Source organism: Oncorhynchus mykiss, chromosome 6 (genome assembly GCF_013265735.2).
Source record: "Oncorhynchus mykiss isolate Arlee chromosome 6, USDA_OmykA_1.1, whole genome shotgun sequence".
In the NCBI taxonomy this organism is placed as follows: domain Eukaryota; kingdom Metazoa; phylum Chordata; class Actinopteri; order Salmoniformes; family Salmonidae; genus Oncorhynchus; species Oncorhynchus mykiss.
In genome coordinates this window covers 37,401,150-37,427,863 of record NC_048570.1, presented here as the reverse complement: position 1 = coordinate 37,427,863, position 26,714 = coordinate 37,401,150, and the positions used below count along the sequence as shown (strand labels likewise).

Below are 26,714 nucleotides of genomic sequence, written 5' to 3'. Positions count from 1 at the left end.
CAGCACCCGATGTCACAGGAAAGCAAAAGAGATTGTCAAGGACAATAACCACCCGAGCCACTGCCTGTTCACCCCGCTTCCATCCAGAAGGCGAGGTCAGTACAGGTGCAGCAAAGCTGAGAGAGAGAGATTGAAAAACAGCTTTTCTCCCAAGGCCATCAGATAGCACAAAGAGGTGGCTGCTTACCTACAGACTTGATATCATTGGGCACTTTAATGAATGGAACACTAGTCACTTTAAGAATGTTTACATATCTCGCATTACTCATCTCATATGTATATAATGTATACTGTATCCTTCACCATCTATTCTTTATAGTCAATTGCATCTTAGCCACTCTGTCACTGCTCATCCATATATTTTATACTTATATATTCTCATCCCATTCCTTTACTAGATTGTGTGTATTAGTTTTGTTGTGTTATTTGTTAGATAGTGCTGCACTGTCGGATCTAGAAGCATAAGCATTTAGCTACACTCGTAATAACATCTGCTAACCATGTGTATGTGACCAATAAAATTTGATTGGACTTCAAGAGCTAAGGAGAGTGTAAGGAGAGAGGCCAGTGGAGCACATGTGCATGCATATTGTGCAAGAGACAGAGGCTATAAGTTAGAAGCTTATTATGCATAATCCATCATTAATTAGCTAACAATAAGGCTAATACTGCATTGAATGGATTACCTGGAAGACGTAGGCTGGGACATCTGTATATAGGGTTATACAGTATATCAACTAGAACAGAATGATCTATTTCTGATGCAATTTGAATGGAATTGATGAGAGCACAAGAGTGTGAAAGAGTGATTGCGTGTGCACTGATTTAAAGCAACGATATTCGAGTGATAAGCTGTTTTAAAGTAATGCTTAAAAAAAAAATCTTTACAATAAACAAATTAGGTGACCCCCAAAAGCCAGATGGTGATGGGTAAATTAGACACACATTCAATCTTTATTTTAAAGACTATGCTGCAACAAATGTAGGACTACCTGCCACAAGAAAAAAAGTTACCATGATGAGATGATCTATCTATACATTATGAACTGCGCTCCAATCTGAGATGGGCTGTCTGTCCCCACCCTGAGCATTGAGGATTCATCATGCTGAGGCCGTAGAGAAACCAGATTTAGACAACCCATATCATTTAACGCCATGCTGTTCATATTAATAATACATTATAATTTATTGGTTTCTTGCAGTTATTTATCCTGGGAAAAGGGAGTGGTTTTGGGCAGTAAATCTCAGTTACCGCGTTCCTGCCATTCAACCCTAGTGCTTGCGTTGTAAAAAGGGAAGATTGGCTGTGACGGTAGACAGACTTGATCCTCTCTCAATCAGTAGACGACGGGAAACATTTGACATAAGTATCAAAGTAACAAAACGCCTAGCACCAAACTGTTTTTCATGTTCTAGTATCGAAACAGTTAAGACGTTTCGGCATACAGTGCAACACTACTCTGCTGTGAGGATCCAGGTTTCCACTCTAGGGGTCAAGTCTACCCGTTTCTGCTCTTCTTATTTAGTGGCTGCAAAATCCATTATTTAAATCCTCTATCAACGTAATAATGGAAATGCTTTAATCCACTTTACATGACAACGGCTCCTGGACAGAAATTTTCGTTTAACACTCTAATTTCAAACTAACAGAAATGCTAAATCATGCAGTTACCACGATGACCATTCAGAGAGCACAGGAAATCAGCAGAAAGAAAACTCATTAAAATAAAAAATCCAACAGCAGTCTCATTTTCGTTTTTTTCTAGTTTCAGCAGACCCAATTTCAGGAGGCCACAAAAGCTATATGGGGATACAAAAATGGGTCTGATCTACATTAACCAAATCTGTCACGGCAAAACATGTCAAATCAGCACTCAATAGTAAGCTTGGGCTGTAAGAGTATGCATCCCAAATGGCACCCTATGCCCTATAGTGCTGGAATTCGTTTCCTAAAGCTTCATATTACCCATTACTTCAAAGTAAAGTGCTACATTACAAAATTACTTTCTGTGCAGATTAATGAGTTCTATTAATTGTCATTTAACTTATAGTAAAATATAACTGAATGAAATAATATTTTTCAACTTGAGGAAAGCATGGAATCACAGTTATTCTACAGTGATATTTTTAACGAAATTTCATCTGCTGGTGATTGTCAAGCAAATAACGGTCAGTCTCACGGTAATTCACCGTTAATTAACAAACACATTTAGCATCTCCTGGCTTCCACAAATAGCCTACAAGCCATTTTAAAAAGTCAAATAAATCCATGTAATATAGCCTACACCTTCACAATAAATCCATTATTTATTTTAGACAAGTCTAAAGAAACATGAAATGAAAACAAATGTCCTTATGTTAGGTCCTGATGTGGCTATGCCAAATGACTGTGTGCTACACCAGTTGCTTTAGCATACAATATTTGCTTATAATCTGTGGCATTATAGTATGAATACAATTAAACAAAACTTTAAATATATATTTTTCTCCAAACGATGAGGGAGTACGCACATGCGGCTATTCTGTGTTGAGCGGCTAACAAAGAAATATGTACTCCTATGCTTAATTTAGAGTTATTAATGTAACTTTAGTTGTTCTACAAAAAAACAAAACAAAAATCGGGCAATATGTTTTGATTTTTAATACATTGTAAGGCTGCATGATGAGACTAAAGATTATTTGAAAAAAGTTGCTTGAAAGGAATGAGCTTTGTATATACAGTGCCTTCGGAAAGTATTCAGACCCCTTGCCTTTTTCCACATTCGGTTATGTAACAGCCTTATTCTAAAATTGATTAAATTGTTTTCCCCCCTCATTAATCTACACACAACACCACATAATAACATAGCAAAAACAGGTTTATAGAAATGTTTGCTAATTAATTCAAAATAAGACAAATATGGCATTTACTTAAGCATTCAGACCCTTTAATCAGTACTTTGTTGAAACACCGTTGGCAGCGATTATAGCCTTGAGACGTTTGGGGTATGACGCTACAAGCTTGGCACACCTGTATTTGGGGAGGTTCTTCCATTCTTCTCTGCAGATCCTCTCAAGCTCTGTCAGGTTGGATGGGGAGTGTCGCTGCTACTTTCAGGTCTCTCCAGGGATGCTTGATTGGGCTCTGGATGGGCCACTCAAGGACATTCAGAGACTTGTCCAGAAGCCACTCCTGCGTAGTCTTGGCTGTGTGCCTAGGGTTGTTGTCCTGTTGGAAGGTGAACCTTCACCCCAGTCTGACGTCCTGAGCGTTCTGGAGCAGGTTTTCATCAAGGATCTCTGTACTTTGCTCCGTTCATCTTTGCTTCGATCCTGACTAACACCCAGTCCCTGCCGCTGAAAAACATCCTCACGGCATGATGCCGTAACCACCGCTTCTACGTAGGGATGGTGCCAGGTTTCTTCCAGACATGACGCTTGACATTCAAGCCAAAGAGTTCAATCTTGGTTTCATCAGACCAGAGAATCTTGTTTCTCATGGTCAGAGTCTTGAGGTGCCTTTTGGCGAACTTCAAGCGGGCTTTCATATGCCTTTTACTGAGGATTGGCTTCAGTCAGCCACTCTACCATAAAGACCTGATTGGTGGATGGCTGCAGAGATGGCTGTCCTTCTGCAAGGTTCTCCCATCTCCATAGAGGAACTCTGGAGCTCTGTCAGTGATCATATGGTTCTTGGTCACCTCCCTGAATTTAGGCCCTTCTCCCCTGATTCCTCAGTTTGGCCGGGTGGCCAGCTCTAGGAAGAGTCTTGGTGGTTCCAAACTTCTTCCATTTAAGAAGGATGGAGGCCACTGTGTTCTTGGGGACCTTCAATGCTGCATACATTTTTTGGTACTCTTCCCCAGATCTGTGCCTCGACACAATCCTGTCTCGGAGCTCTAGAGACAATTCCTTCAACCTCATGGCTTGGTTTTTGCTCTGTCAACTGTGGGACCTTATATAGACAGTTGTGTCTTTCCAAATCCTGTCCAATCAATTGAATTTACCACAGGTGGACTCCAATCACGTTGTAGAAACATCAAGGATGGTCAATGGAAACAGGATGCACCTAGGCTCAATTTCAAGTCTCAAAGCAAAAGGGTCTGAATACTTATGTAAATTTGCAAAAATGTCTATAAACCTGTTTTTGCTTTGTCATTATGGGGTATTATGCGACAATGGTGCGACAAAAAAAAAAAAGTAAGCGGCAGTCCTGTGGCTGAAAACAGCTCGATGATGAGAGGATGAAGGAGAAGCTAACAGGCGGGCCCAGGGGCAGCCTAGTGGTTAGAGCGTTGGACTAGTAACTGGAAGGTTGCAAGTTCAAATCCCCGAGCTGACAAGGTAGAAATATGTTGTTCTGCCCCCGAACAGGCAGTTAACCCACTGTTCCTAGGCTGTCATTGAAAATAAGAATTTGTTCTTAACTGACTTGCCTAGTTAAATAAAAGGTTAAAAAAAAGTACAACAGTGGTGTGCAGAACGGCATCTCGGAATGCACAACTCGTCGGCCATTGCAACAGATTGGACCACACAGCGTTCCATTTCTATTAGCTAAAAACAAAAAGCGGGCTCGAGATCACCAACGCTGGACAATTGAGGAGTGGAAAAATATTGCCTGGTCCGACGAGTCCCGGCTTCGGTTGTGTCATGCTGATGGCAGAGTCAGGATTTGGTGTACGCAGCATGATTGGAACAGGTGGTAGTGGCGGTGGTGTAATGTTTTCCTGGCACACGTTAGGTCCCTTGATACCAACTGAGCAACGTTTAAATCCACAGAATAATTCAGGTTGTTCCAGAGGCAAAGGGGGGGTTCAACCCGGTACTAGATGAGTGTACCTAAAACTGGCCACTGAGGATATATAACGCACTGGCAGAGATATGATTCTGAAAGTATAATTGAAAAAGTAACTAATTATATTATCCAATTGTAAAAAGTTACGTTATATTACTGTTTTAAAGTAATCTGATTACTGTAATGCATTACACTCAACATGGATGCCATATATAGTGCACTACTTTTGACTAGAGCCTAAATGGGCCTGTAGTGCCATTTGGACCCATCAGCAGCAGGGCTGTCTAAGAAGTGCTACAGCTCATTAGGGTCAAAACCCACCACCATTTTGCTCTCTCACCACTGATATACTATATTCCAGACACACAGGCAGTCTTGAGGGTGGATAGTCTGTGGGTCTGTCACAGAGGTGGAGGCCTGATTATACAAAAACAGCTGGTTCAGTGAGGGGGCCTCAGCCAAGGGCCTCAGACGTAGCTACGTGAGACTCTGAGACTCTCTTTTAATGCACGCACAGCCAGTCTCCTCGCACACAGACAGACACACAACCATTGAACCCTACTTAGAAGCAAACACAAAAAAACTAGTCTACACCAGTGGCAAACCTGCCAACCCGTCCAACTTTTTGGAGTACCAGACACGGGCGAGGAAATAGGAGATGTAACACTCGCTGAATTGGGGTACTTTAACCCAGCAGATCACAAACTGGCAACACAAAGCTTAAGTAGGCTACCGCAAAGGGAATCTGAACACTGTTCGCTAGAACAGTCTGGTGTTCAGCCTATGTAAAGGTGCCTATTGTATTTCTTTGCAGCGCATACATTTCAGATTGTCGAAATTGATAACATCTCAAAAATAAGTACAAAGGCATTTTAGAAGCATTGCCTTTATAGCTAATACCGGACACTCATTCATTCACTCCCCCCCCCCACCCCCCCCCCACCCCACACACACACACACACACACACACAATGTCAAAGTGGAATTATATTTTTACAAATGGCATTTTTTTAAGGATGGAATGTCTTGAGTCAACCCCTTTGTTATGGCAAGACTAAATAAGTTCAGGAGTAAACATTTGCATAACAAGACACATAATAAGTTACATGATCTATAAATTACATAATAAGATAGTGTTTAAAATGATTTAACGTTAAAACATCTCTGTACCCCACACATACAATGCATTCAGAAAGTATTCAGACCCCTTGACTTTTCACATTTTTGTTACATTATAGCCTTATTCTAAAATGTATTAAAATACAAATTCCTCAAATCTACACAGAATACTCCATTATAACAAAGCAAAAACAAGTTTAGACATTTTTGCAAATGTATTACAAATTTAAAAAATACCCTTTGCTATGAGACTCAAAAATTGATCTCAGATGCACCCGGTTTCCATTGATCATCCTTGAGATGCTTCTACAACTTGGAGTCCACCTGTGGTATATTCAATTGATTGGACAAGATTTGGAAACGCACACACCTGTCTATATAAGGTCCCACAGTTGACAGTGCATATCAGCACAAAAACGAAGCCACGAGGCCAAAGGAATTGCCCGTAGAGCTCAGAGACAGGATTGTGTCAAGGCACAGATCTGGGGAATTGTACCAAAACATTTCTGCAGCATTGAAGGTCCCCAAGAACAGTGGCATCAACCATTCTTAAATGGAAGAAGTTTGGAACAACCAAGACTCTTCCTAGAGCTAGCCGCCTGGCCAAACTGAGCAATCGGGGGAGAAGGACCTTGGTCAGGGAGGTGACCAAGAACTCGATGGTCACTGTCAGGGCTCCAGAGATAATTTGTGGAGATGGAAGAACTTCCCAGACATACAACAATCTCTGCAGACCTCCACCAATCAAGGTAAGGTATGATAAAGATATACCTTACAATCAAGCTAAGGTATGATACAAAAACTGTGGGAGCTTTTTTATTAGACTTCAGTGCATTTTTTGACATCATTGATCACAATTTGCTGCTGGAAAAACGTATTGGCTTTACACCCCCAGCTATATTGTGGATTGCGAGTTACCCGTCTGAACAAAACACACAAGGTGTTCTTTAATGGAAGCCTCTCCAACACAATCCAGGCAGAGTCAGGTATTCCCCAGGGCAGCTATCTAGGCCCCTTAATATTTTCCATCTTTACTAATGACCTGGCTCAGATTAAAGCATGTGTGTCCATGTATGCTGATGACTCGACACATCAGCTGCCACAGCACGTGAAATCATTGCTGCAGTTCGTTTCAGAATGGGTGACGAGAAATAAGTTTATCCTAAACATTTCATAAATGAAAAGCATTCTACTTGGGACAAATCATTCACTAAACCCTAAACCTCATCTAAATCTTTTAATGAATAACGTGGAAATTTAGCAAGTTGAGGATACTAAACTGCTTGGAGTAACCCTGGATTTTAAACTGTCATGGACAAAACATATTGATGCAACATAAACAAAGATGGGGAGAGGTCAGTCCATAATAAAACGCTGCTCAACACTAACAACAAGACAGGTCCTACAGGCTGTTGTTTTGTCGCATTTGGACTACTGTCCAGTCGTGTGGTCAGGTGCCACAAAGAGGGACTTAGGAAAATTACAATTGCCCCAGACAGGGCATCATGGCTGGCCTTCAAAATGTACACAGAGAGCTAACATTGATATTATTAATGTCAATATCTCCTGGCTCAAAGTAGAGGAGAGACTGACTTCATCACTACTTGTATTTATGAGAGGTATTGCCATGTTGAATGCACCGAGCTGTCTGTTTAAACTACTAGCACACAGCTCAGACACCCATGCATACCTCACAAGACATGCCACCAGAGGTCTCCTCACATTTCCGAAGACCAGAACAGACAATGAGAGGTGCACAGTACTACATAGAGCCACGACTACATGGAACTCTATTCCACATCAAGAAACTCATGGAAGCAGTAAACACACCAAGAACAAAAAAATATATATATAAAAACACACCTTATCAAACAGTAGGGCTCCCGAGTGGTGCAGCATTCTAAGGCACTGCATCTCAGTGCTAGAGGCCTCACCACAGACCCTGGTTTTTAACTTGCCTAGTTAAATAAAATAAAAATGTAAAAATGAAATAGCAACTGTGTAGAGAGACACACGATAGCATAGATTTTGTGTTGTAGATATGTGGTAGAAGGGTAGTGGCCTGAGGGCACACACTTAATCTATTGTGAAATGTAATGTAATGTTTTTTTAATTGTATATAACTGCCTTAATTATGCTGGACCCCAGGAAAAGTATGGGGATCCATAATAAATAAATACAAATTGGCTGTCTAGCAATGATCAACAACCAACTTGAAGAATAGCTTGAAGAATATATATTCTTTTTAAGTGCAAATATTGTACAATCCAGGTGTGCAAAGCTCTTAGAGAGACTTACCCAGAAAGACTCACAGCTGTAAATCACTGCCAAAGGTGATTCTAAGATATACTGATTGACTCAGGGGGTTGAATACTGATTGACTCAGGGGGTTGAATACTGATTGACTCAGGGGGTTGAATACTTGTCAAATCAAGATATATTACATGCTGACCACACCGCTCGCATAGCAAAATAAATGTTACTCAATCATTGCACCCACACTGCTCGCACACGTGAAGAAGCGTCTGCGTAGCCAGGCACTAAAATAGAACCTGGTTATATTTGTGACGCAAGAACTGCTGCAAGTCCTGCCTCTCCCATCTCCTCATTGGTTTATAGAAGCATATACCCACGTGGGTGATTGAAAGATGAACTGAGGTCCACACTCCAGTCCAGTTAGTAGTGCACCTTACAGTTGGTTGTCAACTGCCATATAAAGTCCAAAGAAGAAACAGCCTGAAGGAGGAGAGATGTCATTTCTAGTACTCTGTTTACTCTTTTATCTGTGGATTAATTGTCCAAGTAGAGGACCTTGTGCATTTCAGGTAAAATAACAACCCAATGTTTATATCCCGGGACAAATGATCTAACAGCAGCAAGCTAGCTAGCTAAATTGCCATAAATGTTTTTCGACCTGTCCCCAAATTAATATTGTTGGATCAGAGTTTGTTTTGATATTTCAACCTGCGTGTCCTGATCGCGTCTGGTGTGGGTGGACAAAATCAACATGCGCTCGATGGTGGACGCACGCACGCGAGCGGTCTGGTCAGCATGATAGTGTTATATATTTTAACGTTATAATTTTTCTTCCAGTTTCAAATTAGTATTTGGTGTAATCGTTGACAAAAAATAATTAAGTTTAACAAAAAAATGTCAATGGGTGTGAATACTTTCTTAATAAGGCACTGTAGGCCATTTTTGTGGTCTACACACCCAGTTTACTCAGAATAATCTAGCTAACTAACTAGAGGACACTGACACCAATTCACGTGCTCTGCCTTGAGAAGAGCAACAAAAGTATGACCACGAACCAAAATGGCAGCTATTATTAAGGTTTTGACTATGTGATGTAACAAAGGACTTAGCAAACTTGACCCTGAGCAACATTCAGACATGAAATAATTCCACGTGAGAGCACAGCAGAGTGGATGCCCCTCAATGGGCTTGAGAGGTAACTACAGAGAGCGAGAGATGTCTAAATTAAACATGGCACACTAGTCCAACAGGGCCAGACACATATCACCATGTTATACAGTTGAAGTCGGAAGTTTACATACACTTAGGTTGGAGACATTAAAACTTGTTTTTCAACCACTCCACAAATTTCTTGTTAACAAACTATAGTTTTGGCAAATCGGTTAGGACATCCACTTTGTGCATGACAAGTCATATTTCCAAAAATTGCTTACAGACAGATTATTTCACTTATAATTCCCTGTATCACAATTCCAGTGTGTCAGAAGTTTATACACTAAGTTGTGACTGTGCCTTTAAACAGCTTGGAAAAATCCAGAAAATTATGTCATGGAACTAGAAGCTTCTGATAGGCTAATTAACATAATTTGAGTCAATTGGAGGTGTACCTGTGGATGTATTTCAAGGCCTACCTTCCAACTCAGTGCCTCTTTGCTTGACATTGTGGGAAAATCTAAAGCAATCAGCCAATACCTCAGAAGAAAAAAAATTGTAGACCTCCACAAGTCTGGTTCATCCTTGGGAGCAATTTCCAAATGCCTGAAGGTACCACGGTCATCTGTACAAACAATATTACGCAAGTATAAAACACCATGGGACCACGCAGCTGTCATACCGCTCAGGAAGGAGACGCGTTCTGTCTCCTGTTCTGTGAAGGGAGTAGTACATACACAGCATTGTACCAGATCTTCAGTTTCTTGGCAATTTCTCGCATGGAGTAGCCATCATTTCTCAGAACAAGAATTGCCTGACGAGTTTCAGAAGAAAGTGCTTTGTTTCTGGCCGTTTTGAGCCTGTAATCGAACCCACAAATGCTGATGCTCCAGATACTCAACTAGTCTAAAGGCGGCCAGTTTTAATGCTTCTTTAATCACAACCACAGTTTTCAGCTGTGCTAACATAATTGCAAAAGGGTTTTCTAATGATCAATTTGGCTTTTAAAATGATAAACTTGGATTAGCTAACACAACGTGCCATTGGAACACAGGAGTGATGGTTGCTGATAATGGGCCTCTGTACGCCTACGTAGATATTCCATTAAAAGCCATTTCCAGCCACAATAGTCATTTACAACATCAAAAATGTCTACTGTATTTCTGATCAATTTGATGTTATTTTAAATGGACCAAAAACAAGGAATTTTTTAAGTGACCCCAAACTTTTGAACGGTAGTGTACCGCTTTGCTTGCCTTCAAACACAACACAGGGGATTTCCTCCTGCAGCAGGATCTAAATAAGGCCAATCATAGTTATCCTCTCCTTTTGAGTGCTCTGGAATAGACTCACCAAGCAGTCGCCAAACCTGATCCCCAACTTTTTATTCACTCCTCCGCTTCACCCCAATTCCGATTATCCTTTTTCATTGGCAGACTCAAGGAGAGGGGGAAATTGGGTCAGTAGGGTAGAATCACCTCAATACTGAAGTAGCCTCGGTCTACGTAGTCTCCAAGGAAAAGATAACGTGTGTTGCTGGGCGAGCCTCCCACTTCAAACAGCTTCATTAGGTCAAAGAACTGGCCGTGGACATCTCCACACACTAAGGACAAACAAACAACACTGTTAGGGAAGGAAACAATAGGTAATTATCCTCTAGTACAGGAGAGACATGGTCTGATATGACAATACTTTGATATGCACAAGAGTGAGAGTAATTTCAGAGTTACCCAATTCTGTCTATGACAAAGTAATCTATTCATATACAGCGAAGACATGTAGGCCTATTTGCATGTGATTGAGGCTGTGTGTGAGCACTAGCATGGTGCAGAACAGATATGCTAAGCTGGACCAGGACAGTAAGGACAGCTGTGTGAAACTGGGAGTTCAGTTCAAAGGCATTTGATGACACCCATAACTCAGGCCAGCAAAATGGGTCCACTCCAATACACCTTCTGTCAACAGATACAGTTAACAGTTGTGTGGTACCATGGCATAGTGCCCAGGCACGTGCTGTGTTTACTCTGGGCCCGGTTGGGCACTATTCCATGGCACTGTGTGAATGTCTGTCTGCTGGGTGCCAGAGAAAGAGTTGTGCATGTACTATCCTCACTCACTCAGCATGTGTGTCGGCCAGAGGGAGCAGGCTAGCCAGCAGCATACCCCCCTGCATCCCAATGCTGGCTTGCTTCTGAAGCTAAGCAGTGTTTGTCCTGGATGGGAGACCAGATGCTGCTAGAAGTGGTGTTGGAGGGCCAGTAGGAGACACCCTTTCCACTGGTAAATGTTTCGTTATCCCAATGCCCCCGAGCAGTGATTGGGGACAATGCCCTGTGTAGGGTGGCGTCTTTCGGATGGGACGTTAAACGGGTGTCCTGACTCTCTGTGGTCACTAAATGTCCCATGGCACTTATCGTAAGAGTAGGGGTGTTTACCCCGCTGTCCTGGCTAAATTCCCAATCTGGCCCTCATACCATCCCGGTCACCTAATCATCCCCCCGGTAACTATTCCCTAGGTCATTGCTGTAGATGAGCATGTGTTCCCAGTCAACTCACCTGGTAAAATAAAAAAAATAAAAAACCCTGATGAAACCAGTCTAATCCCTGCGTTATCACCATTCTATTTCACTTGTGCAGTAAAACAATGGAGAGATCAGGCTGGTTTCACCAGCCGAGGAGAGTTTCAAGTTTTATGAGTCGTATGTACGGTATACACATGGTATACACTGTCCAATGAAATGCTTACTTGCGGGGTTCCTTCTCAACAATGAAACAATAAGAAATAATAAAAGGATAGTACGAACATAAAGTAAAAGCCTCAGTAGAATAGAATACAGTTGAAGTCGGAAGTGTACATACATCTTTGCCAAATACATTTAAAAACTCTGTTTTTCACAATTCCTGACATTTAATCCAAGTAAAAATTCCCTGTCTTAGGTCAGTTAGGATCACCACTTTATTTTAATAATGTGAAATGTCAGAATAATAGGAGAGAGAGTGATGTCATATTTTATTTATTTCATCACATTCCCAGTGGGTCAAAAGCTTACATACACTCAATTAGTATTTGGTAGCATTGCCTTTAAATTGTTTAACATGGGGTCAAACGTTTCAGGTAGCCTTCTACAAGCTTCCCACAATAAGTTGGGTGAATTTTGGCCTATTCCTCCTGACAGAGCTGGTGTAACTGAGTCAGGTTTGCAGGCTTCCTTGCTCACACACGCTTTTTCAGTTCTGAGGTCAGGGTTTTGTGATGGCCACTCCAATACCTTGACTTTGTTGTCCTTAAGCCATTTTGACACAACTTTGGAAGTATGTTTGGGGTCATTGTCCATTTGAAAGACCCATTTGAGACCAAGCTTTAACTTCCTGACCGATGTCTTGAGATGTTGCTTCAATATATCCACATAATTTCCCTCCTCATCTAGTTTGTGAAGTGCACCAGTCCCTCCTGCAGCAAAGCACCCCCTCATGATGCTACCACCCCTGTGCTTCACGGTTGGGGTGGTGTTCTTCGGCTTGCAAGCCTCACCCTATTTCCTCCAAACATAACGATGGTCATTATGGCCAAACAGTTCTATTTTTGTTTCATCAGACCAGAGGACATTTATCCAAAAAGTACGATCTTTGTCCCCATGTGCAGTGGCAATTCGTAGTCTGGCTTTTTTATGGCGGTTTTGGAGCAGTGGCTTCTTCCTTGCTAAGCGGCCTTTCAGGTTGTCGATATAGGACACGTTTACTGTGGATATTGATACTTTTGTACCCGTTTCCTCCAGCATATTCACAAGGTACTTTGCCATTGTTCTGGGATTGATTTGCACTTTTCGCACCAAAGTACGTTCATCTCTAGGAGGCAGAACGCGTCTCCTTCCTGAGCGGTGTGACGGCTGCGTGGTCCCATGATGTTTATACTTGCGTAATATTGTTTGTACAGATGAACGTGATAACTTCAGGCATTTGGAAATTGCTCCCAAGGATGAACCAGACTTGTGGAGGTCTACAACTGTTTTCTGAGGTCTTGGCTGATTTCTTTAGATTTTCCCACAATGTCAAGCAAAGAGGCACTGAATTGGAAGGTAGGCCTTGAAATACATCCATAGGTACACCTCCAATTGACTCAAATTATGCCAATTAGCCTATCAGAAGCTTCTAAAGCCATGACATAATTTTCTGGAATCGTCCAAGCTTTTTAAAGGCACAGTCAACTTAGTGTATGTAAACTTCTGACCCACTGGGTAAAAGTGACAATCTGTCTGCAAACAATTGTTGGAAAAATGACTTGCCAAAACTATAGTTTTTTTGAGTGGTTGAAAAACGAGTTTTAATGACTCCAACCTAAGTGTATGTAAACTTGACTTCAACTGTACATTTTTGTGCGTAAGTGTAATACAGGAAGGCACAATTTATAGTCCAATATTTACATGTCTTTTGGGGAAGGGGAAATTGGGGTAATTATTTAAGTTGTGCAGTATTTAGCAATCATAAGTCTGGTTGCAGCAGTTGATGTGTGTAGCATGAAAGAGTGTGTGTGTGTGCTAACGTGTGGAGAATCAGATCAGGTGGTCAGTCCAGTTCAAGTGTTCAGCAGTCGTATGGCTTGTAGATCAAAACTGTCTCTGAGCCTGTTGGTATCAGACCTCATGCTTCAATAAAATGTGCAATAAATATGCAATAAAATGCAAATTACTTAAAAATCATACAATGTGATTTTCTGGATTTTTGTTTTAGATGCCGTCTCTACAGTGTACCTATGATAAAAATTACAGACCTCTACATGCTTTGTAAGTAGGAAAACCTGCAAAAATCGGCAGTGTATCAAATACTTGTTCTCCCCACTGTATGTCTCAAACTGACTAATAAAGTACTATTTTCCCTTACCTGTGATGGGTGCCTCTACCTCCAGCATGCATTTCTCCTGTCTCAGGATGTTGGCGCCGTCGTTGATGACCCGGAGGGCCACCTCTTCCTCCAGCCGGCCCTCCTTCACTAGGTGGGTGCGGAGCGTCTCTGCGTTGGGCTTGCCATCCTCAAACAGCTCCTTCATAGAGAGACGCTGCTGGGGAGGGTATGGAACAGCTTGACAGGGGAAAAGACGGTAAACAATACAATATTAAGGATGTGTCCCAAAAAAAGTACCCTTTTCATATTTAGTGCACTACTTTTGAGCAGGGCTTTGGTACAACCTAGGTCCACTGGGTCCCACCCACAGACATTTGTCTTGCATTTAGCTTTAATACCTCCATGAGTCAGTCAGAGTGCAGTGATCTACAATGCATTATGTCTGACAGTGTTCTACAGATTGCTAATGTGTGCTGGCAAACCACATACTATCTAAACTCAGCAAAAAAAGAAACATCCCTTTTTCAGGAATCTGTCTTTCAAAGATAATTTGTAAAAATCCAAATAACTAAACAGCTCTTCATTGTAAAATGGTTTAAACACTGTTTCCCATGCTTGTTCAATGAACCATAAACAATTAATGAACATGCACCTGTTGAACGGTCGTTAAGACACTAACAGCTTACAGACGGTACGCAATTAAGGTCACCGTTATGAAAACTAAGGACACTGAAGAGGCCTTTCTACTGACTCTGAAAAACACCAGAAGAAAGATGCCCAGGGTCCTTGCTCATCTGCGGGAATGTGCCTTAGGCATGCTGCATGAAGGCATGAGGACTGCAGATGTGGCCAGACCAATAAATTGCAATGTCCATACTGTGAGACACCTAAGACAGCGCTACAGAGAGACAGGAGGGACAGCTGATTGTCCTCGCAGTAGCAGACCACGTGTAACAACCCCTGCACGAGATCAGTAGAGCCGAACATCACACCTGCGGGACAGGTACAGGATGGCAACAACAACTGCCTGAGTTACACCAGGAACGCATATTCTCTCCATCAGTGCTCAGACTATCCGCAATAGCCTGAGAGAGGCTTGACTGAGGGCTTGTAGTCCTGTTGTAAGGCAGGTCCTCACCAGACATCACCAGCAACAACGGGACTACGGGCACAAACCCACCGTTACTGGATCAGACAGGACTGGCAAAAAGTGCTCTTCACTGACGAGTCGCGGTTTCGTCTCACCAGGGGTGATGGTCGGATTCACGTTTATCGCCGAAGGAATGAGCATTACACCGAGGCCTGTACTCTGGAGCGGGATCGATTTGGAGGTAGAGGGTCTGTCATGGTCTGGGGCGGTGTATCACAGCATCATCGGACTGAGCTTGTGGTCATTGCAGGCAATTTCAATGCTGTGCGTTGAAGTGAAGACATCCCCCTCCTCCTTTGACCCCCTTTTGTTCAGGGACACATTTTTTCCATTTCTTTTAGTCACATGTCTGTGGAACTTGTTCAGTTTATGTCTCAGTTGTAGATTCTTGTTATGTTCATACAAATAATTACACGTTAAGTTTTCTGAAAATAAACGCAGTTGACAGTGAGAGGACATTGCTTTTTTTGCCGAGTTTACACACATACATTGACACAAATTCGCCTAGAGAGCCCACATCTTAGGCAATAAAACAATAACCCATCAAGTAGTAATTTAAGACAAACTGATGGAAAACCTTTCCCATCTGCATCCAGTGTCTACCCCAGCCATTATTAGATTATATGGCAGCAGGCAGCTGTATCCCGTGGTAGGCTTGTCAGTCAGTGTCAAATTGCACACCTGGCCGGGCGGTAATCTGTTCTCCAGTCCCACAATCCTTTGCAGAGTGCAAAAGGTTGCGATCGTGTAAAACCCTTTATTGTTTTAGATACTGGACTCTCAGCTGTCAAAAAAATTAAGAAATAAATGTTCATCTTTTGTTTAAAAAAAAACTAGGGTAAATTGTAGTGATGAGGAAAAAAATACACCATTACATCACAATATTATATAGATACTTTGACTATCGATAGCATTAGCTAGTGCTAGTCGACTGTACCTGCACCAATACACCGTTTTTTTCATCCTATAGCTTGTTCTCTTTAAATAGTGAGCCAACATGTATTCAGCACTTATTTCCATGACTGATCAAAACTCGTTTTAATTATGCCTCTCTCGTGTCTCGGCAGCTGACATACACAGAGTACACAAAACATTAAGAGCACCTGTTCTTTCCATGACAGAATGACCAGGTGAATGCTATGATACCTTATTCATGTCACTTGTTAAATCCACTTTAAATCAGTGTCGATTAAGGGGAGGAGAAAGGTTTAAGGGATGATTTTTAAGCTTCGAGACAATTGGGACATGGATGCAAGCCTATGTGTGCCATTCAGAAGGTGAATGGGGAAGACAAAAGATTTAAGTGCCTTTGAACGGGGATGGTAGTTGTTTTTTTCACACTCAACAGTTTCCCATGGTCCACCACCCAAAGTACATCCATCCAACTTGACAACTGTGGGAAGCATTAGAGTCAAAATGGGCCAGCATCCCTGTGGAACGCTTTCGACATCTTGTAGAGTCCATGCCCCGACGAATTGCAATACATATTGCATTGCCACCTAAGTATGATAATATCATGATAATATCGAATTGTGAAGTCCCTGGCAATTCCCAGCCCTGCTAAATTGTGTAGCAACTAGAGGTTGACCAATTATGATTTTTCAACGCCGATCCCGATTATTGGAGGACCAAAAAAGCCGACACCGATTAAAATCGGCCGATTTTTAAAAAACATTTATTTGTAATAATGACAATTACAACACTTATTTTAACTTAATATAATACATCATTAAAATCAATTTAGCCTCAAGTAAATAATGAAACATGTTCAATTTGGTTTAAATAATGCAAAAACAAAATGTTGGAGAAGAACGTAAAAGTGCAATATGTGCTATGTAAGAAAGCTAACGTTTCAGTTCCTTGCTCAAAACATATGAAAGCTGGTGGTTCCTTTTAACATGAGTCTTCAATATTCCGAGGTAAGACGTTTTAGGTTGTAGTTACTATAGGAATTATAGGACTATTTCCCTTTATACCATTTGTATTTCATTAACCTTTGACTATTGGATGTTCTTATAGGCACTTTAGTATTGCCAGTGTAACAGTATAGCTTCCGTCCCTGTAGTTAGCGCGCGCTAACTAGCTAGCCATTTCACTTTAGTTACACCAGCCTCATCTCGGGAGTTGATAGGCTTGAAGTCATAAACAGCGCAATGCTTGACGCACAAGGAAGAGCTGCTGGCAAAACGCACAAAAGTGCTCTTTGAATGAATGTTTACGCGCCTGATTCTGCCTACCACCACTAAGTCAGATACTTGTATGCTCAGTCAGATTATATGCAACGTAGGACACGCTAGATAATATCTAGTAATATCATCAACCATGTGTAGTTAACTAGTAGTTATGATTGATTGTTTTTATAAGATAAGTTTAATGCTAGCTAGCAACTTACCTTGGCTTACTGCATTCGCGTAACAGGCAGTCTCCTTGTGGAGTGCAACGAGAGAGAGGCAAGTCGTTATTGCGTTGGACTAGTTAACTGTAAGGTTGCAAGATTGGATCCTCCGAGCTGACAATGTGAAAATCTGTCGTTCTGCCCCTGAACAAGGCAGTAAACCCACTGTTCCTAGGCCGTCATTGAAAATAAGAAAGTGCTCTTAACTGACTTGCCTAGTTAAATAAAAGGTATAGAAAAAATATAGAAAAAAATAAATCATTTAAAATTGGCAAATCGGCACCCAAAAATACCGATTTCCGATTGTTATGAAAACTTGAAGTTGGCCCTAATTTAAATCGGCCATTCCGATTAAATCGGTCGACCTCTAGTAGCAACACCTGCAAGCAATTAGAAAAGATTATGACAATGATGCTGCTTTTAGGTGTAGACTATACTACTACTACACATATGGAACTTGGAAGTGGGTCGGCAGTTGGAATACAGGAAGCAACCATCTCCATTCCTTAAAACAGAAAAGCTGTGTGTTTTCATTTTAGAATTCAACAGCCAGCCACCCAGACAGACAGGGTCGTGATAAGGCTTTTACCACATATTTGTGCCCAGGCTATTATTTCCAGTGTGGCAGGTACTGTAGGTAGGGCCTAACATTCCCTTCGTCCTGGTTGTTACATTGGTAGCAGGTCAATTGACCTCAAAGCTTTCATAGAGCCACAGTCTCTTCATCTAACCTACTACTAGCACAGGGGAGTAAAGACTAGAGACACTGGTCTTCTTTAGAAAACAATGACCAAATCAGACACATCGAATCAATCTTAGATCTTCTGTCTCTCAACTCTAGCCTGCAGGTGAATGGAAATATTGTATTGCTGTCCCACCTAGTATGACAAAGCATGAGCATACAATGCATCAACAATGAGCTTAACAGGGCTCTAGACTAACTTTTTCCAACAAAGGTTTTCAGTTGATGGCACCAGCACATGATAGGGTCGCACCAATTTTTCACCGCTGCAAGGTGATTAGCGAAATGCTTGTGCTTCTAGTTCTGACCACGCAGTAACATCTAACAAGTAATCTAACAATTTCACAACAACTACCTTATACACAAAAGTGTAAAGGAATGAATAAGAATATGTACATACACATTTATGGATGAGCGATGGCCGAACGGCATAGGCAAGATGCAGTAGATGGTATAGAGTACAGTATATACATATGAGATGAGTAATGTAGGGTATGTAGACATTATATAAAGTGCCATTGTTTAAAGTGACTAGTGATACATTTATTACATCCAATTTTTAATTATTAAAGTGGCAAGAGATTTGAGTCAGTAAGTTTGGCAGCAGCCACTCAATGTTAGTGACGGCTGTTTAACAGTCTGATGGCCTTGAGATAGAAGCTGTTTTTCAGTCTCTCGGTCCCAGCTTTGATGCACTTGTACTGACATCGCCTTCTGGACGATAGCAGGATGAACAGGCAGTGGCTCGGGTGGTTGTTGTCCTTGATTATCTTTTTGGCCTTCCTGTGACATCGGGTGGTGTAGGTGTCCTGGGGGCAGGTAGTTTACCCCCGGTGATGCGTTGTGCAGACCTCACTACCCTCTGGAAAGCCTTACGGTTATGGGAGGAGCAGTTGCCGTACCAGGCGGTGATACAGCCCGACAAGATGCTCTCGATTGTGCATCTGTAAAAGTTTGTGAGTGTTTTTGGTGACAAGCCAAATTTCTTCAGCCTCCTGAGGTTGAAGATGCGCTGCTGAGCCTTCTTCACCACATTGCGTCTGTGTGGGTGGACCATTTCAGTTTGTCCGTGATGTGTACGCCGGGGAACTTAAAACGTTCCACCTTCTCCACTACTGTCCCGTTGATGTGGATAGGGGGGTGCTCCCTCTTCTGTTTCCTGAAGTCCACGATCATCTCCTTTGTTTTGTTGATGTTGAGTGTGAGGTTATTTTCCTGACACCACACTCCGGGGGCCCTCACCTCCTCCCTGTAGGCAGTCTCTTCGTTGTTGGTAATCAAGCCTACCACTGTAGTGTCTTCTGCAAACTTGATGATTGAGTTGGAGGCGTGCATGGCCACGCAGTCATGGGTGAACAGGGAGTACAGGAGAGGGCTGAGAACGCACCCTTGTGGGGCCCCAGTGTTGAGGATCAGCGGGGTGGAGACCAGACACCTGTGTCCCATAATGTGCCTGCATTCCATACAGAACCAGGCTAATAACGACAAGCCATATTTTAAATTAGCATGCCCTTGCAGGGCTTGACATTCAGGTAAATTTGCCAGTGGCAACCCAGGCCAGTGCCAACTGAAAGCTATTGCCCCGAATGAAAAATATATATATATATACTGCCCCGGAAAGTTTGCAGCATTTAAGTGTATGTTTAATTTGTGGGCTGAGCAAGTACCCTGTAATGTCTTACCCTCCATAAACACAATTACATTTTAACTTGACAATATCATATTTACAATTGATTGTTTGGCAGGAAAAATAAATTGATTGCGCAATCTCAAAAAAGGAGGTTCTTGTTAGCGATTTTGAACAGTCACTCTACAGTTGTAGGGCCCTATAAAATAAGTTTGATAGTTTGGTAAATTTTGTTGTATTTTTCTCCAGATCTCAGAGTTTTATCAGGTTTTTGCTCTCAAAATAATTCATAAAATAGTCCACAACTATGTCGAAACCAGATCAGGAGACCACTTTTGAGGTCTGGTAATAATCCCCCTTCAGAAATGTGGAGGGTGTAGTTGCTCTGTAATTTAATTGCACGCATAGCAATAGACTTGTGTTTGGCTAGCAGTGTTCTTGTACTGTACAATGTACAGTGTAGACTAGAGGTCGACAGATTAATTAGGGGCGATTTCAAGTTTTCATAACAATCTGTAATCTGCATTTTTGTGGCCGATTACATTGCACTCCACGAGGAGACTGCGTGGCAGGCTGACTACCTGTTACGCGAGCGCAGCAAGAAGCCAAGGTAAGTTGCTAGCTAGCATTAAACTTATAAAAAACAATCAATCTTAACATAATCACTAGATAAACTAGTAATATCATCAACCATATGTAGTTATCTAGCTTGTCCTGCATTGAATATAATCGATGCGATGCCTGTTCATTTCTCATTGAATCACAGCCTACTTCACCAAACGGGTGATGATTTAACAAGCGCATTCGCGAAATAAGCACTTTCGTTGCACCAATGCGTGCCTAACCATAAACATCAATGCCTTTCATTAAAATCAATACAGATGTACAGTGCCTTGCGAAAGTATTCGGCCCCCTTGAACTTTGAGACCTTTTGCCACATTTCAGGCTTCAAACATAAAGATATAAAACGGTATTTTGTTGTGAAGAATCAACAACAAGTGGGACACAATCATGAAGTGGAACGACATTTATTGGATATTTCAAACTTTTTTAACAAATCAAAAACTGAAAAATTGGGCGTGCAAAATTATTCAGCCCCCTTAAGTTAATACTTTGTAGCGCGACCTTTTGCTGCGATTACAGCTGTAAGTCGCTTGGGGTATGTCTCTATCAGTTTTGCACATCGAGAGACTGAAATTGTTTCCCATTCCTCCTTGCAAAACAGCTCGAGCTCAGTGAGGTTGGATGTGAGCAGTGAGCAGTTTTCAGTTCTTTCCACAGATTCTCGATTGGATTCAGGTCTGGACTTTGACTTGGCCATTCTAACACCTGGATATGTTTATTTTTGAACCATTCCATTGTAGATTTTGCTTTATGTTTTGGATCATTGTCTTGTTGGAAGACAAATCTCCGTCCCAGTCTCAGGTCTTTTGCAGACTCCATCAGGTTCTTCCAGAATGGTCCTGTATTTGGCTCCATCCATCTTCCCATCAATTTTAACCATCTTCCCTGTCCCTGCTGAAGAAAAGCAGGCCCAAACCATGATGCTGCCACCACCATGTTTGACAGTGGGGATGGTGTGTTCAGGGTGATGAGCTGTGTTGCTTTTACGCCAAACATAACGTTTTGCATTGTTGCCAAAAAGTTCAATTTTGGTTTCATCTGACCAGAGCACCTTCTTCCACATGTTTGGTGTGTCTCCCAGGTGGCTTGTGGCAAACTTTAAACAACACTTTTTATGGATATCTTTAAGAAATGGCTTTCTTCTTGCCACTCTTCCATAAAGGCCAGATTTGTGCAATATACGACTGATTGTTGTCCTATGGACAGAGTCTCCCACCTCAGCTGTAGATCTCTGCAGTTCATCCAGAGTGATCATGGGCCTCTTGGCTGCATCTCTGATCAGTCTTCTCCTTGTATGAGCTGAAAGTTTAGAGGGACGGCCAGGTCTTGGTAGATTTGCAGTGGTCTGATACTCCTTCCATTTCAATATTATCGCTTGCACAGTGCTCCTTGGGATGTTTAAAGCTTGGGAAATCTTTTTGTATCGAAATACGGCTTTTAACTTCTTCACAACAGTATCTCGGACCTGCCTGGTGTGTTCCTTGTTCTTCATGATGCTCTCTGCGCTTTTGACGGACCTCTGAGACTATCACAGTGCAGGTGCATTTATACGGAGACTTGATTACACACAGGTGGATTGTATTTATCATCATTAGTCATTTAGGTCAACATTGGATCATTCAGAGATCCTCACTGAACTTCTGGAGAGAGTTTGCTGCACTGAAAGTAAAGGGGCTGAATAATTTTGCATGGCCAATTCTTCAGTTTTTGATTTGTTAAAAAAGCTTGAAATATCCAATAAATGTCGTTCCACTTCATGATTGTGTCCCACTTGTTGTTGATTCTTCACAAAAAAATACAGTTTTATATCTTTATGTTTGAAGCCTGAAATGTGGCAAAAGGTCGCAAAGTTCAAGGGGGCCGAATACTTTCGCAAGGCACTGTATATATTTTTAAACCTGCATATTTAGCTAATATTGCCTGCTAACATGAATTTATTTTAACTAGGTAAATTGTGTCACTTCTCTTGCGTTCCGTGCAAGCAGTCAAGGTATATGCATATGCAGCCGTTTGGGCCGCCTGGCTCATTGCGAACTGTGTGAAGACCATTTACTTCTAACAAAGACGTAATTAATTTGCCAGAATTGTACATAATTATGACATAACATTGAAGGTTGTGCAATGTAACGGCAATATTTGGACGTTTTGTTTTTGAAAATATAGTTTCCGGATTTGACCATATTAATGACCTAAGGCTTGTATTTCTGTGTGTTATTATGTTATAATTGGTCTATGATTTGATAGAGCAGTCGGACTGAGCGGTGGTAAGCAGCAGCAGGCTCGTAAGCATTCATTCAAACAGCACTATTGTGCGTTAGCCAACAGCTCTTCGCTGTGCTTCAAGCATTGAGCTATCAACTCCCGAGATTAGGCTGGTGTAACCGATGTGAAATGGCTAGCTAGTTAGCCGGGTGCGCGCTGATAGCGTTTCAATCGTTGACGTCACTCGCTCTGAGACCTTGAAGTAGTTGTTCCCCTTGCTCTGCAAGGGCCGCAGCTTTTGTGGAGCGATGGGTAACGATGCTTCGAGGGTGGCTGTTGTCGATGTGTTCCTGGTTCGAGCCCAGGTAGGGGAGAAGAGAGGCACGGAAGCTATACTGTTACACTGGCAATACTATAGTGCCTATAAGAACATCCAGCAGTCAAAAGGTTAATGAAATACAAATGGTATAGAGGGAAATAGTCCTATAATTCCTATAATAACTACAACCTAAAACTCTTCCCTGGGAATATTGAAGACTCTTGTTAAAAGGAACCACCAGCTTTCATATGTTCTCATGTTCTGAGCGAGGAACTTGAACGTTTTTTACATGGCACATATTGCACTTCTACTTCAACACTTAGTTTTTGCATTATTCAAACCAAATTAAACATCTTTCATTATTTATTTGAGGCTAAATTGACTTTGATGTATTATATGAAGTTAAAATAAGTGTTCATTCAGTATTGTTGTAATTGTCATTACAAATAAATACATTATTTATTTACTTATAAAAAATATATATATATATATATATTTTTTTTTAAATCGGCAGATTAATCGGTATCGGCTTTTATTGATCCTCCAATAATCAGAGTTGAAAAATCATAAATCGGTCGACCTCTAGTGTAGACTACATGCGATGGCAGAGTTTGATAAACAAATGCCCAGCGATTGATACAAATCATCATGGTATCATTCTGCCAGGTACCCCTACTTTTTAGAAAACATTTAATTGGGAAGGTTTTTTGGAAAAGCCTTTAGAAATTTGAATTCAAACAGCGCATGATGACAATTGCACATCGCAAAGATTCAACCAAGACTTCGGACCAAACTTCTTTAATAAGCTACCTGGTCTGCATACAAATTGAGGCATACACATTGCAGTTTCAATAAATCTTGATAATAAAATAAAGCTAATTGTGAATCAAAAACTAACGTGACCAGCAACAAAATGTACATCACTGGCAACCAATAAAAAATTGATGTTGCACTGCCAAGTTAAAGGGACACAGCTTTGAACCCTGCTTAACACACTTAATATAAACTGGAACCAGCCACGTTGGGTGCGTGAGCATTGCAAAATAAATGTACACATGGGCATTTCCGTCAAAGGACCCATGAGCATAAACATGTAAAGTTCATAGGGGCATATACAAATTGGGTGTCAAACTAAAGCGAAGAGTCTATATTTTGGGAGAATGAAAGCATGGATACATTTTTCAACCATTTTCCAGCTTAAAAAATAGGCATAAGTAAAGGCTTTGGTTTCTGGATAAACAGATGGAAAAGGGATCTTTGAAAACATTTACCAGAAAATGTCTTAACTTCTTTGGGATAGGGGGCGGTATTTTGACGTCTGGATGAAAAGCGTGCCCAAAGTAAACTGCCTGCTACTCAGGCCCAGAAGTTAGGATATGCATATAATTGGTAGATTTGGATAGAAAACACTCTAAAGTTTCTAAAAACTGTTGAAATGTCAGGAGTATAAACAGAACTTAATTGGCAGGCGATACTCAGAGGAGAAAGCATCCAGGAAAATAAAATACAATTTTGATCACGGTTTTCTACTGGTTTCCTATAGGAAACTAGATGTGGCATTTGGTTGCAGTTTCTATTGCTTCCACTAGATGTCAGTCTTTAGAAATTGGTTGATGTTTTTCCTTTGAGAAATGAAGAAGCAGAACGAGTAGAGCCAAGTGTACTCTTTTGTTTGGTGAGCGCTCCAGGTTTCACGCGCTCCAGGTCTCACGCTCTCAACGTTGATTTTATCCTCTATTGAACACTTTTTTCCATCTTAAATGTAATAGATTATTTACGTTTTAGGATACCTAAAGACGGATTAGGAAAGTTGTTTGAAATGTTTGGACAAAGTTTACAGGTAACTTATTAGATCTTTTGTAGTCATGTTGGGCGAGTTGGAACCGGTGTTTTTCTGAATCAAACACGCCAAATAAATTGACATTTTGGGGATATAAACTTTTTTTTAATCGAACAAAAAGGACCATTTGTGATGTTTCTGGGACATATTGGAGTGCCAACAGAAGAAGATCTTCAAAGGTAAGGCATGAATTATATAGTTATTTCTGACTTTCGTGTCGCACCTGCTTGGTTGAAATATGATTTCATGTGTGTGTATGATGGGGTGCTGTCCTCAGATAATCTCATTGTTTGCTTTCGCCGTAAAGCCTGTTTGAAATCTGACACGTGGCTGGATTAACAAGAAGTTAGGCTTTATTTTTGTGTAATGCACTTGTGATTTTATGAAAGTTAAATATTTATAATATTTGAATTTGGCGTTTTGCCATTTCACCGGATGTTGTCAAATCGATCCCGCTAACGGGATTTGATCCCTATGAAGTTTTAAAAAGGTATCAGAAATACACCAAAACACAATGTTGACAGAATGAACCCTGCGAGCTAATAACACTTATATTTCGTTTTGGATACATTGTTTACCTTCAGTAAGTTTAAGAAATATTTCAATGTAATTCAATTACCAAAAACCCACAAGATATTTTCTAATTTATCTCCCTCATGAGGGAGAATAATGAAAGTTCACAGAAGTAACAAGTAACGGTAGAGCTACCAAATGGTGATTTTACTGATAATAATACATAAACAAGTGATAAATGTGCAATTCCGTTACCAATTACCAAAAATCAGTCATGGAATTAATGCAACTGAATTGGCTACAATGGGAAATAATAAGTCATAAACCACAGTTTGGTCACCAACTACTGGCCTCCATTCCAGTGGCATACTGTTACGGTGCAGTCAGAAAGTATTCAGACCCCTTGACTTTTTACACATTTTAAATTTGATTAAATTATTTTCCATACAGCATGCTGTTGCCACTACCGTGCTTCACTGTAGGGATGGTGCCAGGTTTCCGCCAGACGTGACAGTTGGTATTCAGGCCAAAGTGTTCGATCTTGGTTTCATCAGAGCCGAGAATCTGGTTTCTCATGGTCTGAGAGTCCTTTAAGTGCCTTTTAGCAAACTCCAAGCGGGCTCTCATGTGCCTTTTACTGAGGAGTTGCTTCCGTCTGGCCACTCTACCATAAAGGCCTGATTGGTGGAGTGCTGCAGAGATGGCTGTCGTTCTGAAAGGTTCTCCCACCTCCACAAGAGAAACTCTGGAGCTCTGTTAGAGTGACCATCAGGTTCTTGGTCACCTCCCTGACCAAGACCCTTCTCCCCCTGATTCCTCAGTTTGGTCAGGCGGACAGCTCTGGAAAGATTCTTGGTGTTTCCGAACCTCTTCCATTTAAGAATGATGGAGGCCACTGGGTTCTTGGGGACCTTCAATGCTGCAGACATTTTTTGGTAACCTTCCCCAGATCTGTGCCTGTACACAATCCTGTCTCAGAAATATACAGACAATTCATTCGACCTCATGGCTTCGTTTTTGTTCTGACATGGACTGTCAACTGTGGAACCTTATATAGACAAGTGTGTGCCTTTCCAAATCATGTCCAATCAATTGAAATTACCACAGGTGGACTCCAATCGAGTTGTAGAAACATCAAGGATTTTCAATGGAAACAGGATGC

The 26,714-nt window shown here is 41.3% G+C and overlaps 1 protein-coding gene across 7 annotated transcripts in view; it reads right to left on the bottom strand.

Annotated features, from left to right (window-relative positions):
• The window catches only part of ppp3cca (protein phosphatase 3, catalytic subunit, gamma isozyme, a), a 78,709-nt gene that overhangs the window by 38,522 nt on the left and 13,473 nt on the right, over positions 1–26,714 (bottom strand). For all 7 annotated transcript variants that reach the window (XM_021606376.2, XM_036980057.1, XM_021606377.2 and 4 more), the window contains exons 2-3: positions 14,180–14,377; positions 10,780–10,904 (exon numbers count right to left, since the gene is read on the bottom strand). In XM_021606376.2, coding sequence (XP_021462051.1) covers positions 10,780–10,904; positions 14,180–14,377 — 323 coding nt within the window. The remainder of the gene's footprint in view (positions 1–10,779; positions 10,905–14,179; positions 14,378–26,714) is intronic.